Here is a 15,653-nt window from a genome sequence, read left to right as displayed (position 1 = left end):
ATAAAATGCGAAGAAAAAATTTATTATTTTTTAAGTTTTCTGTAGAAATATTAAAAGTTGTAATTGTTTTAATATTTTAGCCACCCCACGTTAATCTTTGTACATGGTCAGCTTTGCGTTTAGAGCTTTTAACGAATCCCAAAAATTCCAATTCCGCAACTGCTTGTGTAAATCTTGCCCTGGAAAAAAGAAAATCAATTAATTTTGTTATTATGACTATGAGGTCTGAGCATATCTCTTGCTTTGATGACTCAGATATTATAATCAGGCGTTATAAAAGATGATCATTATCACTACTTTTTTCGCTAATATACTACAATGATGAACAGTTTCTGGTTAACTAAAGCCGAGGCGCTACAACATGATGATCGGTTTATACATATATAATACTGCCTCCGTCCAGAAATAAGTATCTATAAATTATACAATAAATTATATACAAGTACAAAAATGTTTTTACTTAACATCAATTTTTTTATTAACTTATTTAATAGATATGCCTTATATTTGGTTGTTACCAGAAGAACACCACACAATGGCCAAAGGAAGATATGAATGTCCTACTTATAAAACGCTAATAAAAGCTGGAACATTATCAACAACCTAGGATTGAAGAAGCAATTGAGGTTCCCTCAGACCAACCACAATCCCACTGGATTAAAAGAGGTGTAGCGCCTATATGCGCTTTGGATTATTAAAAAAAATGTATTACTTTTTATACATTATATATTTTTTCAACCAAGATTTATTTCAAAAATTAAGAAAAGGTGGCCTTGCTTTTAAATGTCAGTTGTCGTTTTGAAAACACTTACTAAAGGTTAAGTTTTTCACTGCCATTAAAAAGTTTTGTAATTTTTCCTACAGTATAAGTTTTTAATCCAAAAAACGTGACTTTTCAAGACCTCACATAAAGATCCGGTTTAAGAAAATAATGGGAGAGGGCAAGTCGTTTATCATGCGTTACTGGAACTGAGTAAGAATAGCAAACTGAAACAAGGCTCAATTAAGATGACTGAAGAAATTTAACATTTCCATAAAAGCTGTAAGCCGAATTTGGCATCAAGCCCGAAAATCGTTAGTCGATGGTGCTGAAGTTGCGGATGTAAATCACGGAAAAAAGGATACGTTGGTCGAAAGCCGAGAAATATTGAGGCGGCGCTAATAAAGTCGCTATTCGTTCGTAGGCTTCTTATATGAACGTACCAAAATCTACGGTTCATAATAGACTGAAATCAGGAGTATTATGACGGCACTCAAATGCAGTCAAGCCTTTCCTCATAGACGGCAATAAAATTGATAGACTGGTATGTTGTCTGTCAATGCTTAAGTTTCCGAAATGCAAAAGCTCCCGAATTCATCGATATGTATGATATGTAGACGAAAAATGGTTTTACCTCACAAAAACACCTGAGACGTATTACCTAGTTGAAGGCGCAGAGGAATCACACAGGACCTGCAAAAGTAAGCGTTTTCTCACAAAAATAATGTTCTGTAGCTCGTCCACGTTGGAATCATTCTGAAAACAAGAACTTCGATAGAAAACTTGGCATTTGGTCTTTTGTCTTTTTAGAAACTGCTAAACGGAGCAGTAAAAATCGGACAGCTGGGACCATTGAAACAAAAGTGGTTCTAACGTCATTAGAGAATAGAGTCACTAGAGTATAAGAACATGATTATTGGAAAATTTTTGCCCGAAATTCAAGCAAAATGGCCAAGATCCGGTCGTCGCCAAACAATTTGGACCCAGCAAGACAACGCTAAACCACACATTTTTCCTGGTGACAATGAGTTTAATGAAGCTTCAAATAGAACTAGGTTCAAAATCAAAATGTTATGTCAGTCACTGTAGACGAATTAATTCTTGCTGTTGAAAAAGCCTTCTCCGAATTGAGTTACTTTGAATAAGGTTTTCCTTTTGCACCAACAATTTATGGTAGAAACTAGTGGTGGAACGGATATCCGGCAACTATCCGGTATTCGGCCATTTTCTACTTAGTACTCTACCAATCACAGGAATTAATATCTCTTTTAGGTGTTGAACACTGCAGATAATAATCAAGTTCAACCCCAATAGGACTTTTTTCATTGAATACAACTTTATTTATCATTAGCAACCTCATTGTAACAATCCCAATACTATATATAAAATCTCTTGTTGCAGTTTCGTTTAGTTTCCTTCTCTTCGCTTGTAATTCATCATCACATTCATTACTAACAGAACTATCGCTATTATCACTTTTGATTATTAATTAAAGTATCCTCTTTTTAATACAAAAAGCAGTTTTGAAAAATCACTTTTAGTTGTTGAGAAATAAATTTTTGAAATAATCGAATTTTGCTATTTTCGCCGATTAAGTTTTAAAAATTCGTATAAAATCCATTTCTTGGAATATGAGTATGACAATTTCCCAAAGTGTTAATAAGAGTGTCTTCTTTCCAATGAACCAACCCGCTTTGAAAAATAGCTTTTAGTTTTTGAGAAAACAATATTTGAAATTTTGATAAAATTTTCGATGTAGCAATTTTCATCGATAATTTTCAAAATTCGCTATAAAATTAATTTCTTGAAGGATCCTTCAGGAAATATCACCAATTATTAATTAAAGTATCCTCTTTTTAATGCAAAAAGCCGTTTTAAAAAATTACTTTCAATTCTTGAGAAAAAAATTTTTGAAATGATCGAAATTTTTTCGAATTTTGCAATTTTGCCGATTAAATTTAAAAAATTCGTATAAAATCCAGTTCTTGGAATATGAGTATGAAAATCTCCCAAAGTGTTAATGAAAGCGTCCTCTTTCCAATGAATCAACCCGTTTTGAAAAATAACTTTTAGTTTTTGAGAAAACAATATTTGAAGTTTTGATAAAATTTTCGATGTAGCAATTTTCATCGATAATTTTCAAAATTCGCTATAAAATTAATTTCTTTAAGGATCCTTGTGGAAATATCACCAATTATTAATTAAAGTATCCTCTTTTTAATGCAAAAAGCCGTTTTGAAAAATCACTTTCAATTCTTGAGAAATAAATTTTTGAAATGATCGAAATTTTTTCGAATTTTGCAATTTTCGCCGATTAAATTTTAAAAATTCGTATAAAATCCATTTCTTGGAATATGAGTATGAAAATTTCCCAAAGTGTTAATAAAAGTGTCCTCTTTCCAATGAGCCAACACGTTTTGAAAAATAACTTTTAGTTTTTGAGAAAACAATATTTGAAGTTTTAATAAAATTTTCAATGTTGCAATTTCATCGATAATTTTCAAAATTCGCTATAAAATTAATTTCTTGAAGGATCCTTGTGGAAATATCACCAATTATTAATTAAAGTATCCTCTTTTTAATGCAAAAAGCCGTTTTGAAAAATCACTTTCACTTGTTGAGAAATAAATTTTTGAAATGATCGACAATTTTTTCGAATTTTGCAATTTTCGCCGATTAAATTTTAAAAATTCGTATAAAATCCATTTCTTGGAATATGAGTATGAAAATTTCCCAAAGTGTTAATGAAAGCGTCCTCTTTCCAATGAATCAACCCGTTTTGAAAAATAACTTTTAGTTTTTGTGAAAACAATATTTGAAGTTTTGATAAAATTTTCAATGATAACTTTCAAAATTCGCTATAAAATTTATTTCTTGAAGGATCCTTGTGGAAATATCGCAATTATTTATTAAAGTATCCTCTTTTTAGAGTTGCTTCATTAGTTAAATCAGCATCAAAAAAGTTCATTTTGTATCTTGGATCCAAATAAGTTGACATATCTTATCAGCTTTCTTATTAATTTCATTTTTATTCAAATATCGCAATAATGTGGCAATGTAGGGTATCACTTCAGAAATGTACCAGAAATTATAACCATAATGGCCGGATAGATATGCCGGATAACCGGCATCGGGCTTTTCGCAAAATCACCATCCATTCACTTGTAGAAACTATGAAAGTAGATGGAGGCAATAATTACAAAGTGCGCCGTATGAATAAAGATTATTTACAGAGAATAAGTTAGCTTCCAGTTTCTATAAATTTTGATTTTGGGCTTTATCAACATGTAAAAGACATCATCAATTCAGTTTAAATACCTAAATAACCGTCAAAAGTTTCTTAGAAACGATATTTGTAGTTAAGTTTCTTTCGTGGAAATTATTTTTTGATATCTGAAATCTACAAGAGGTAGAGCGCCACATAAACAACTTGCAAATAAAACAGTAAAGGAAAATAGTAGTGTCAAGAAATCACGTCGGGGTCACTATTTTTTAATGTTTTAACTGAACCTCGACCTGAAGCAACCTCAGTTTCATTAATCAAAGCCGAGGCGCCACAATATGATAACCAGTTTAAATAATACAATGGAACAAAAAAAAACTGGGCGTTGCAAACTTTTTGACGTCCACTGTATAAATAATAAATAAATTTCTTCAATTTTACTTACTGTAACTGTGGACTGATTTGTTGATCAGCTTCAGCGTCATCCAAATGAACTGGATTTACAACCGAAACAAATGCTTGCAACCAATCGTACAAATTAATCATTTTCCCATATTCCAAATGTAATTTATATGCTATACAAATATCAGGCATCGTTTTTTCGATTGAAGAGTCATGTCTTAATTCACAACAATCACACTACAATTTTTTATTAATTAATCATCTAATTCAATTCTTTTTTAATTAATTTTTTACCTGCAGATATTGAAACGGATCATTTAGAGCCGTGTGTAAAGCCGTTCGATGAGTACCAACTATTTGCTGCTCAATAGAGGAATTATAAAAGAAAAATATTTCATGGAAATAATTTTTAGTCGGCTCGTAAAGATGTTCAGAGAAAACGCTTGATAGATAAGTTAATAATTTAGTTTTTTGGGCTTCAAATTTATTTAAAGGTTGCCTTGTTGATGCTAATTCCATTAATTCCTAAAATAAAACGATTATTATTACGATTATGGTGTCGTTTATAAAGTAACGAATTTAATTTATAAATTAAAACGTTCATAATTTTGCGTAGTTCAGCTGCTCACCAATAGATGGGACAAAAATTGATATATTTACCACAGACAAAAAAAAAGGTCCTAAATTGACCTTGATTACTTTACTCAATTGTAAAACTGATTAATAAGAAATGTTACTAAATCAAGAGGATGATTTATACCGTTATAATCTTGTAAATAACACATTTTTGAATCATATTTTATACAATAAATACAAATTTATAAACCTCAACAAAAATAGTACAAAATCGAAATGTAATTGCGTTAAATTCTCGATTCTGTTATTAATTTTTTTGGTAGTTCCCCCACCTTTATAATTCCTACTTTGTGTCAGATGCAGCTAAATATAGATAAACTCATCAATTGATAAGAATAAAAATGGAGCTCTCAACGTCTGAATCAAAACTAGAAAAAGAAATTATAATATTAACTAAAGCGTTAAAAGCTAAAACAAACGAGTTGAATGCAACAAGAAAGTCTTTAAAAGAAGAACAAAATAGGCGTAAACAATCTTCAGCGGAGCTTAAAAAACGCAACAAAGAATTAACGGAGAAAAACGAAGATTTAACGAAACAATTAGAGGCGGTAAGAAATTTGCAATCTGCTTACGAAGAGAAACCTTCAAGTCCTTATAGCTTTGTGGTGGATGAATTACTCAAAAAAGAATTGCATGGGTTAAGACTTCAACATAAACAAGATGTGTCCCAAATGGCAACACTTAAAAGAGAGTTGAAAGATGCTCACGAAAAAATTGATGACTTAGAAAACGTTTTGGAGGCGCACCAATTGGAAATTGAGGAGCAAAAAAATGAATCACTTAACAGTTCGGCACCAAGTAAACAAGAGAAAGATTTAAAATCACCTAATAAGAAAAATAATTCCCAACTTGGAACTACCGAGGCATCTAAATTTTTGCAAAAATTAGTTACTGCAAAAAAAGATTCAAATAATATACTTGGTGATATAAATTCACCTAGTTACAAGGATATGAGAGCTGATTTTGATGCGCAACTCTCAACCATGAAGGCTGAAAATAATAATTTAGTTAAATCAGTTACGAAAGTGAAATTAACAACGAGAAGTTTTGAGGCTATGGAAAAGGATTTGATGGCTTTACGGGCTGAAAATAATTCGAAGATTAAACAGATTAGAAAAGACGCCGCGGAAACAGCTTCGAAATTAACAACTTTATACAAACAATTTACCAAACTCTATCCTCAAAAATGTGCGGCGTTGGTCGATCAATACGATAAGGAATTAAAACAATTTGAAGGTTTAAATTTTTGGATGTCGGAAAAAAATCTTCAAGAAGAGATTATTAAAAAGTTACAGAAAGAAAAAGAATTTCTTATTACTATTATTTCGAAACAAGATGACATTTAAATGTATACAATTTTGTAATAAATTTTGTTACTTTATATAAATAAAAATTGTATTTTATTTATCAGTCTTTGTCAGATTAAGTAAACCCTATAAATTTGAACAAACGATTTATAGTAAATAACTTTAAGCGAATGAAGGTGTCGTTTAAGTGACGTCATTTTCTGGATTACAAAAGAACAAAGGATGTAGTAGTCCCTTTAAGATTCTACTGTCCTTGAGGGAGGCCGATGTTCAGCAAGGAACATTAAGAACTCAATAACCCAACCTCAAATTTACCTACAATGTAGATTTAGAATTTAATACCATTCTCAACTTTTTGTTTTATGATGTAAACCCTAATTTATTATAATAATAATATATTTTTATTCATAAGTAGATGTGATGACGCGTTTCTGTGCCATAAACACGCGATTCTACTCAAACGCAGCACCCAACACTAATATATTATAAATAAACAACCAATTTTTTGATGTTGTGATGAATTTAAAGGAGATTGAGGTTAAGGAAATTGTAGCGACATCTTGCGGTTGATGATCAATTTGCTACAATACCTACAAATAGCAGTTATTAATCTTGTAATTTGAATTATGACTTACATTTTTAAATTTATTCCGATCCGTACAACTATTTATTTTCAGATTATTCATTTTTGTTTCAAAACTATCGTTGTGCTCAACACTCATTGTTTCATCATCGTTTTCAAAAATATCATAAAGATCATCCACAACTTTGCGTAAAAAATCACGATTTAAAGTTGATTTTGTGGTCGCAACTTCAATAATTTCACATATCTTCGTTATATTTCCCATTAATTCAACTTTCGATTGAAATTGTAACAATTGAAAAGCTTCTTTATATTGATCCGTTTTTGTTATATTCACCGAACTTGCCATGCAATAAAGTTCTCGAATCTCTTTTCCTAAAGGTTGTTTCGGTAAACTCTTTGTTAACGCAAACAAACACTTTAAAAGTAAATGATAAAGATGTAAATACCGAATAACGTTTTGTATCTCGTTTTTAAGGGACTCCTTAAAATAATCGTCGTCCGTTAATAATTTAATTTGATTCTCTGGGGATTCTTTTTCGACCATTTTCCGGAATGATAAGATTCGTCTCGCATTTTCACACGATTCATGATCAAAATCTTTTAATATGGTTTTTAATTTTTTGTAATTTGTACACAAAGTCATCGCATTTCCAAAACTAAAATGTTCCAACATTGCATACTAAAAAATAAATAAATAAATAATGTTAGTTCTAGTTTTAGTTCAAAAATGGTATCAATAAAAATATTAACCTTGTATTTTTGAATAAACCCACTCACAGATAAATCGTAAAACAAAAAAATATCAACAAATAAATTAAATATGTTGCCTCCGAGTTGGAAGGGGCAATCTTCGGAAAACAAAACGTTTTCCAAAATGCTATTTAAATAAGCAGAGGATGTTTGAGAATTAAAAAATTGGATATTAATCTTTGATGAGACGTGGTACGGTAATGTTTTATGTAAAACCGTTAAAGACGTTGCAATTCCAAACACAAAGGCGAACGGTAATATGTTTAAATATGAACTAAAAAATAAATAAATAATGTATACAGTTTCACTTAAAACTCCCAAGCCAAGTATCTCTGGAATGAGTTGAGATATTGTAGTTTTGGAAGAAGTTGTTGCTAAATCGATATTGGTCTTAAGACAATCTTAGTTGGAAACAAATAATCAAACAACCTTTTATTCAACAAGTCACCTGGAGTTTATACAGAACAACCATCCTGAACTGTTGAATCTTTTGCTGGAAGCATTAAAAAAACCGACGTGGTTTCAACAAGATGGTGCACCTCCACATAACGCAGAGATAATGCCTGTGACTCAGTACTTGAACTGCAAGTTTCCAGAACGATGGATTGGTACAAATAGTGCTGTGAAAATATGTAAAGTTGAATTGGTAAGACGATTCGAATGAAAATAGAAGTAATTTTCAGTTGTTATAAGTTTTTTTTGTTGTTCCAATTACTATTATGGTGAAAAATTTATTTGGTAACCTAAAATGTGATTCTGTTTCTTATTTTGTTAAATAGTTTTGTTATTTATGTTAAAAAATAATGTTGAGACCACCTTATTGGTTTATATGAATAATTTTATTTCAATTCTATTTTTCTTTAACGTTAAATATCTTCGAATCTACTAAGCATTGAAATCAAAGTTAATAAGGAAAGTTGCACAGTTTTATTTTTGTATAATAAATAATAATGGTTAAGAGCTGAAGTCACAAAACTAAGACATCTCACTCCATTCCAGAGATACTTGGCCTGGGAGTTTTAAATGAAACACCCTGTATACAATAACAATATTGAATTGGACAGCGTTATACGTCACTTGACTAAGCGACATTTTATCGTTTTTAAAGATTTTCATGCTGTCTGGTATGTAAAGGTGTAACTTATCTTAGAAAAAATGCAGAATACCGAAAGACCTAAAATACTATTTGTTTAGTGTTAGTTCTAGTTTTACACCAGCACTATCACTAGTACTAACACAAGACACAAGATCTAGAACTAGAAACATTCGGGTTTAGTCGTCAAAAACACTTTCACTTGTCAATGTCAACTTTAATTTTATTATTATATTCGTAATCTTCATAAAATAACCTTTAAAGAGAGTCCAAACTTGACGCATTTATCTCAAAAAACCAAAAAGTTCGAACTTTCAACATTTAATTTTGACATATTTGTCAACTTCATAAAAAATCCTTTAAAATGAGTCCAAACTCGACATATTTAACTTTAATATTAATGGAAATACAAAATACAATCACTTCCGGTTTGTAACGTCAACGTCAATTTTGACATATTTGTCATCTTCATTAAAAAGTTTTAAAATGAGTCCAAAGATGACGCACTTATCACAAAAAACAGAAAAATTAGAATAAAAAACATTAAACCCTAAGTTAGCAACAAGGAAGATAGCAATTTAATTTTTAAATAGTAATACCAACCTTAATTTTTTATTTTTTTTAATTATATTTTTGTTTTTGTGACAAATATTAAGACATTTTATAAAAATTAAGAATATGTCAAAATGACATTGACATTTTAAACCGGAAGTTGCTTATATCTCGAGTAATATTTCAATTAAACGTATCAATTGACGTTGACATTCTTAACCGGAAGTTGACCATAACTTCATTAATATTGAAGATAAATATGTCGTGTTTGTACTCATTTTAAAGCATTTTTAATAAAGATTATAAATATGTCAAAATTGAGGTTGACATTTTAAACCTGAAGTTAGTTATCATATAATAGACGTTTTATAACTGAAGTTAATCTAGTGTTAGTCACTTTTCCGCACTTTTTTAACGTGTTTTTTGGGTCATTTCACATTGATTAAAAAAAATCGTCGATTTTTAAGCCACATGATGATTCTTGAATTTTTCCCAAGTTTCTTAATATTTCTTTTATTAAAAAAGAGCGTTCTTAAATTTTAACCTGTAAACTTGTAACACTACATCCTTAATTACATATTACAACTTTTTAATCTTTAATGATAATCTTGATCTTAATCTATTTGTAGAGTTTCTGAAGATGGCCAAGGGCCGAAATTGGTTAAACTTAAATTCTATATAAAATAAAAACCAGTTTAAAAGTACAAAATCACACCCTGTATAATCGTTTTTCTCAAAATTATTCATTTGTTGCTTAGTCAAGTGATGCATAACGCGGTCCAATTATAATAAATAATACCTACCTAACTATTAAAATAAATTCATGTAAAACCTTGTTTTTAAAACTTTCAAAATCTGGAATAATAACAACAAAAAGTGCTTCTCTTCTTTCTGAATCATACCAAGCTTTTAACCCTGCAAATGTATAATTAATCTTTTTTATTTTAATATCATTATCTTCAAAATCATCCTCTTCTGAACTATAACCTGTTCCATTAACAAATTGATGCATCATATTTTCTATAAGATTTTTGATAGTTTGACCATCTTCAGAACGTAAACAAGCGACATGTAAAAGTGGATTTTCTTTCATTTTCCTAATTAAAGCACTAAATTGTGCTTCATGATCAGGCATATTCACACCGGTAAGTAAAGCTGCGGTGGGTATTTCAGTAACGTTTTTATTATCATAGCTATTTGCTATGTAATGTGTTAAATCATCAAATATTGATAAAGACATCTCAGTTTGTAACTTCTACAATTAATCAATTTTAATATTTATTCCATTAATGATGATTTTCTTACATGTATCTTCTTTTCCATTGTTTGCCAGAGATCTAAATATGATCGATACCAAGGCTCATTATTGAAAATGTTAAAATTCAGGGCTGTACCTTTTTTTCTACCCCTCTTTGGGACTTTTCCTGTATCTTTAAATGATTTTAACTTATTTTTAAATACAAAAACACCCTGGAATACATAAAATTTTAACAAAAATTTTCAAGTAAAATTTAGTTTTACCTTAGATACAGAGACTGTTGATTCCATTGTTGTTGGTATAATTATAATTAAACAATTCCGTTAAATGGTAACAAGTAAATAAATAACGAATTTTTTGATGTTGTGATGATGAATTTAAAGATTGAGGTTATGGTAAACATCAGTTTAAAAGTGACGGAAAATTCTTGAAATTGTAGCGACATCTTGTGGTTGATGATTGATTTGATGGTTATATTAATCTTGTAATTTGAAATTCAACGAATTTAATTTGATTTACAAAAATTAGTACGAAAAATAATTAAATTTGCTTTAAAATGCATTTTTTTTATTATAATATCAAAATTGTTTTTTTTTAAATGAATTTTTTAACGACATCTATTGCTGAACAGTCAAAGTTCTGATTACTTTTATAAAATTCCTAAAGATGGCAACAAAAAATTTTTAAAATTAATAATTTTCAAATTTATTTTTGAGTTTAAAATAAATTCTTATAAAACGATGTATTTTAATAATTTTAAAGAGAAATAAATAAAATTAGAATTTATAAATAAAATTTTAACGAGATTGAAGCAAATTTTTGATAAATTTCTTATTTTAATGAATTACTTAATTATTGGTAGATTTTTTTGATCGATATGAAACTAACCGATTGAAATGTGTAAAATTATTTCCGTGTAATAAGAGGGAATGGTTTACGGAGGTCACAATCAGGTGGGCCATGGCCTCGGATTTCGTGGTTCGAAAGTGAACTCGCGAATTTGCCGTTAACCGGAGTACATCGACCCTCTCAAGTTGCTTACCACAACCGAACGAAACGTTCGATAATATTTTTCGGGTCGTTCACTCACAGTTTTTGTTTAAAACTTATTGCTATAAACTATAACTATTTGACATTTAACACATTAAATAAGAAGAGTTAAAACAACAGATTTAGTTTCTGAAATTATAATCAGATATCTTTTGAAGAAGAATCTTCAATTCTTAGAGATATACATAAAAATTAAGAGTATCCCATTAAACAAAACAAAATAGTACTAAAAGTAAAGAAATAACACTAAAATAGTAAAAATCCTATAGATATAGTTTCTAGCATTTTTTTTGTAGATCGAGTTGATCGTGAGTTGCGAACTTTTGAGTTCAATGGCATCGGTGAGTTCAATTCTATTCGCCGTCGAACGAACGACGTAAGTTACTCTTCTTTTCTCTGCCAAGTGCAGGTAAGTGGCACAACGTACGCCGTTGAACTTAGCCGCTTAGGCCTCCTCGTTCAGTCTAACCTTGTTTAGCAGAAAGTAGTTTTTGCAACTTCACACCGCGTTAGCGGGAGCCGCTCTTTGTCGCTTTCCTAACGTTTTCACATATTCTACTTCTTCCTTACCGCCTAAATAAAAAACACTCTTTCAAAATCAAATCTGCTACTAAACGGAACCTCTAAAAGAATTTCTTCATCTTTCAAAAAAAATCAACAACGAAGTTTTTCTAGAAAATTTGATTCTGATTTTGTCAGGAACTTTCTTCAGTATTTGAATTTCTTTACCTCATTAATTAATATTTTTGAAAAAGAGAATAAGATTGGCGGAATTGAGTGTTTCTTTAGAGTTAATCAAGGAAGTGACAACAAAGAAGGGAATTCATACTTGGAAGAAACAAATAGTGACCAGGTCGAACTCGATGAAGCAGGGGAACTTTTTGGCCGAGATGACAAGGAAGAGAGTTTCGGGAGACAAAGAGAAGCCGGGGCAAATCTGCTGATCAGAAGCCTAAAATTTAGTGTGATTAGGTAATATCGGATTGAAACTCATCTATGAGTCTCCTACCCCTTTCCTCATATACATTCCTCTAGAGGCTGGAATACCTTGGCACGTTTTGATCTTTAATCCCTTATTTTTTTCTTGCTCTTGTCCTCATTTCTGTCTCTTCAGCCCACTCATTTTTTCCTCCCACATCATTTCTGCTTCCCACGTATTCCAGCTTATGATTTATAATGTTTCCTGGTATAATGTCAGTATCTATATAGGCTGTTTCCGCAAATAAGCCTTGAGCACTCATTAAGAACTAACTCATATGGTAGTCAACATCCCCTATCTTCTGTACACCTATATCTTTAGGCCATGTATCAATCTTTTCGTTTATTTGGCTTTTCCTGTCCTGACACCATCTCTCTCCATTTAGTAAGTGCCTCCTCCACTGCTTATTTTTCGTCATAATGTATACCTGAAGGATCTTTGATGAGCTAGTCCTGTATGGGCTTATTGTTCGAATTAAAAATCCTCTCTTAAAACATTCCACTTAAGCCTCTATCCAAGCTCTATAAACCTATAGTATCTGTGAATAAATGTTGGGGTGACCAGTTAGCGCCTTCACATTGAGGTATTTGGGCCAAATCTTTGGCAATCTAACTCAATCTAATCCAACGCAACCCAAGCCAACTCAACTCAACCCAACCCAACCTTTTGAGCGACCAGATAGTGTGAGGTTGGAGCCCATCATTGGATCTCCGACCCACTAAAAACCCCTTTCCTCGTCTTCTCCGGAACCATCAGCAGGTATTTCTTCGGAGCCAAGCTGCCACTTCTTTCTCCCTCCAGTTCAAAATCCTTCTCCTTCAGCTTCCTTTTCCTTACTTAGTTAGCCGTCTCGGACATAAAAAAGGATATAAATTTTTATGACATTTCGGTTACTTATTAACCATACGTTGCTCTTCTGTATCCATGACTGTTTATTTTTATCATCTCATAGCCCTCTTCCTCCCATCATTCGGCCGGTGCAACAACAAAATAACATTCCTCTTATATTTAGGTTTAACTGTTTACCAATAACGTGTTACCTAGACCCTCTTCTGCTCCTTTCTCCATTTCACAGAACCGTTTTCTGGACTTAAACCACCACCACATGCCGTCCTCTCCTCTCTCTGCCAATCAATCCCTTCTTTCTTCTCAGTCATGAAGATGTAAAAAAACCTTCTTCTTTGCCTAACTTAGCACTCTCGGATAGAAATAAAAACATACATTTTTGGTCTATTACGTTTTGGTTACCTATTACCTAGAGGAAGAGAGGATGGGCCTGTGCAGCAAAGAAAAACCCAACCCAACCCAACGCAACCCATTTTTTCTTCACCTCTCCTCCGAAATCCGCACATAGGACATTACTTATTGCTGGCAGAAATGTGTACACTGCTGACAGAAGACTATAGCTACTGTTGGCATAAAACTAGATGCTACTGACAAAAGATTAAATACTGCTAGCAGAAAATTAGATACTATTTGTACGATACGAACTACTTGATAATTGCCCAACTTTTTCTTTTAGAACCTTTGTTATGATATATTTGCAGAATGGTGGTTTACATCTTTGTTTTTATAATAAATATGCATTAGGAGGAATTTTTGAGTTTTTTTATAATCTAATTTCCAATATGGATCTCAAGATATTGCACTTTACGGCCAAGACGCCATACTGAAAGTTTGTTGCCTTCAGCATAGTCAGCTTTATGCATAAATCTTTATGATTTATAAAAAGGAAAATCACAACGATAAATTTTCCTAAATAATTTCTTTAAATAGTTTAATATTCCTAGTTAGTATTGCAAAGTCGTGTATTTAGCAATGAACTTGAATGCCAGAGGTAGGCCAATCGAGTTCATTGCCATACTTTCGTAACACCGCGATTCTTCTTACATCATTTTCGAAGCGGACCTTTCGGTCCCCACTTCTAGTTTCTGGGGAGACCTCGTTGTTCGCCCCTCGTCATTGGCGAGCAAGCGTTGGGAAGGGGGGAAAGGCCGATATCCGTACGTTTTCGTTTCGCCTTGTTACAAACGTTCACTACTTTTCTTACCGGGAAAGTTGAAATAAAGGAGAACGTGAACCGTTGATGCGACCACTTGAACCGGTAAAATTTCACACAAAAACCAAATTTACTTTTTATTTATTTCTTTTTTTAATTTATTTAAATCGTATTAATTGGTTTCAAAAATGAAAAATTTTAATTCTTAAAAAAATATGAAATAAATTTCTTTTATTGTGTTAAGAAAAATTGAATTTGTCGAGAAACTGATTTACTTTAATTTGATATTTCTCTTATATAAATAAAAAAAAAATCAACAAAATGTTTAAGAATAAAAAAATAAATCGCCCGAGCAGGGACTTGAACCCTGGACCCTTGGATTAAAAGTCCAATGCTCTACCGACTGAGCTACCCGGGCACTGTTGAAGTAATCTACAAATCGTTAGTATTCGAAAGAATTATGTTATATATAGGATATATTAAATTCATAATATAAAATTTCCAGTTAGTTCTAGTGCGTTAAGTTCTAGTACATAACCCTCCACAATAGCTCTAAAAAATTTATATAGAGGTGAGTTTTTTTCCATGTTTAGTATAGAGATCTTGAAAACCAGCGGAGATAGAGAGACGATTAAATAGGGAAAGAATTGCAGTTTCATGAACTCAATTTAATGTTAATCAGAAACTAAACGAAACAATCGTTTGCCTTAAGCTGACATAACCAAACGTATCTATCAATTGTTTCCATAGCGTACTACCTGATCAGTTTGCAAATTAAAAGAATAAATGACTATAAATTATTTATTAATAAAAATATCCATGTCAAGTGGTATATCATTAGAATCGTTGAGAAAAGGCCTTTTTTATAAACTCATGGCCAACTATGGTTTCTATTAGAAAAATTACAAGTTTGTGTCATAACTCAAAAATTATTGCTTAAATAAAAAAATCAGTTAGACTGTTTTATTAAACATGTAATACCTAACAAATTTTTCCTTTACACATTTTTTCTAAAATCAATAATAACGGAGCCATAGGTATCGAACGATATAACAAAA

The 15,653-nt window shown here is 31.2% G+C and overlaps 1 protein-coding gene and 1 non-coding gene across 2 annotated transcripts; both read right to left on the bottom strand.

The window, feature by feature from the left end:
- Positions 1–6: 6 nt before the first annotated feature.
- LOC111414990 (origin recognition complex subunit 3) lies at positions 7–11,103 on the bottom strand. Its single transcript, XM_023046463.2, has 8 exons — positions 10,831–11,103; positions 10,615–10,779; positions 10,113–10,564; positions 7,665–7,938; positions 6,964–7,593; positions 4,680–4,910; positions 4,429–4,622; positions 7–179 (listed from the first exon to the last, which is right to left on the bottom strand). The coding sequence occupies exons 1-8, from the start codon at positions 10,855–10,857 to the stop codon at positions 77–79; spliced, it is 2,076 nt and encodes a 691-aa protein (XP_022902231.2). The 5' UTR covers positions 10,858–11,103; the 3' UTR covers positions 7–76.
- A 3,837-nt stretch (positions 11,104–14,940) lies between these two features.
- Positions 14,941–15,013, bottom strand: TRNAK-UUU (transfer RNA lysine (anticodon UUU)). The gene has a single exon. It is a non-coding gene; the product is annotated as a tRNA-Lys (tRNA).
- Positions 15,014–15,653: the final 640 nt, after the last annotated feature.

This window comes from Onthophagus taurus, chromosome 6, assembly GCF_036711975.1.
Source record: "Onthophagus taurus isolate NC chromosome 6, IU_Otau_3.0, whole genome shotgun sequence".
In the NCBI taxonomy this organism is placed as follows: Eukaryota; Metazoa; Arthropoda; class Insecta; order Coleoptera; family Scarabaeidae; genus Onthophagus; species Onthophagus taurus.
Note: the sequence above shows the minus strand (reverse complement) of the source record. Positions and strands in the feature narration are given on the sequence as shown.

Coding starts and splice junctions, on each gene's coding strand:
- LOC111414990 (XM_023046463.2), bottom strand. CDS start 10,857: ATGGAATCAACAGTCTCTGTATCTAAG. Junction 10,565..10,614: donor CAATGGAAAAGAAGATACAT/GTAAGAAAATCA, acceptor GATTAATTGTAG/AAGTTACAAACTGAGATGTC. Junction 180..4,428: donor CAAATCAGTCCACAGTTACA/GTAAGTAAAATT, acceptor TCTTTTTTCCAG/GGCAAGATTTACACAAGCAG.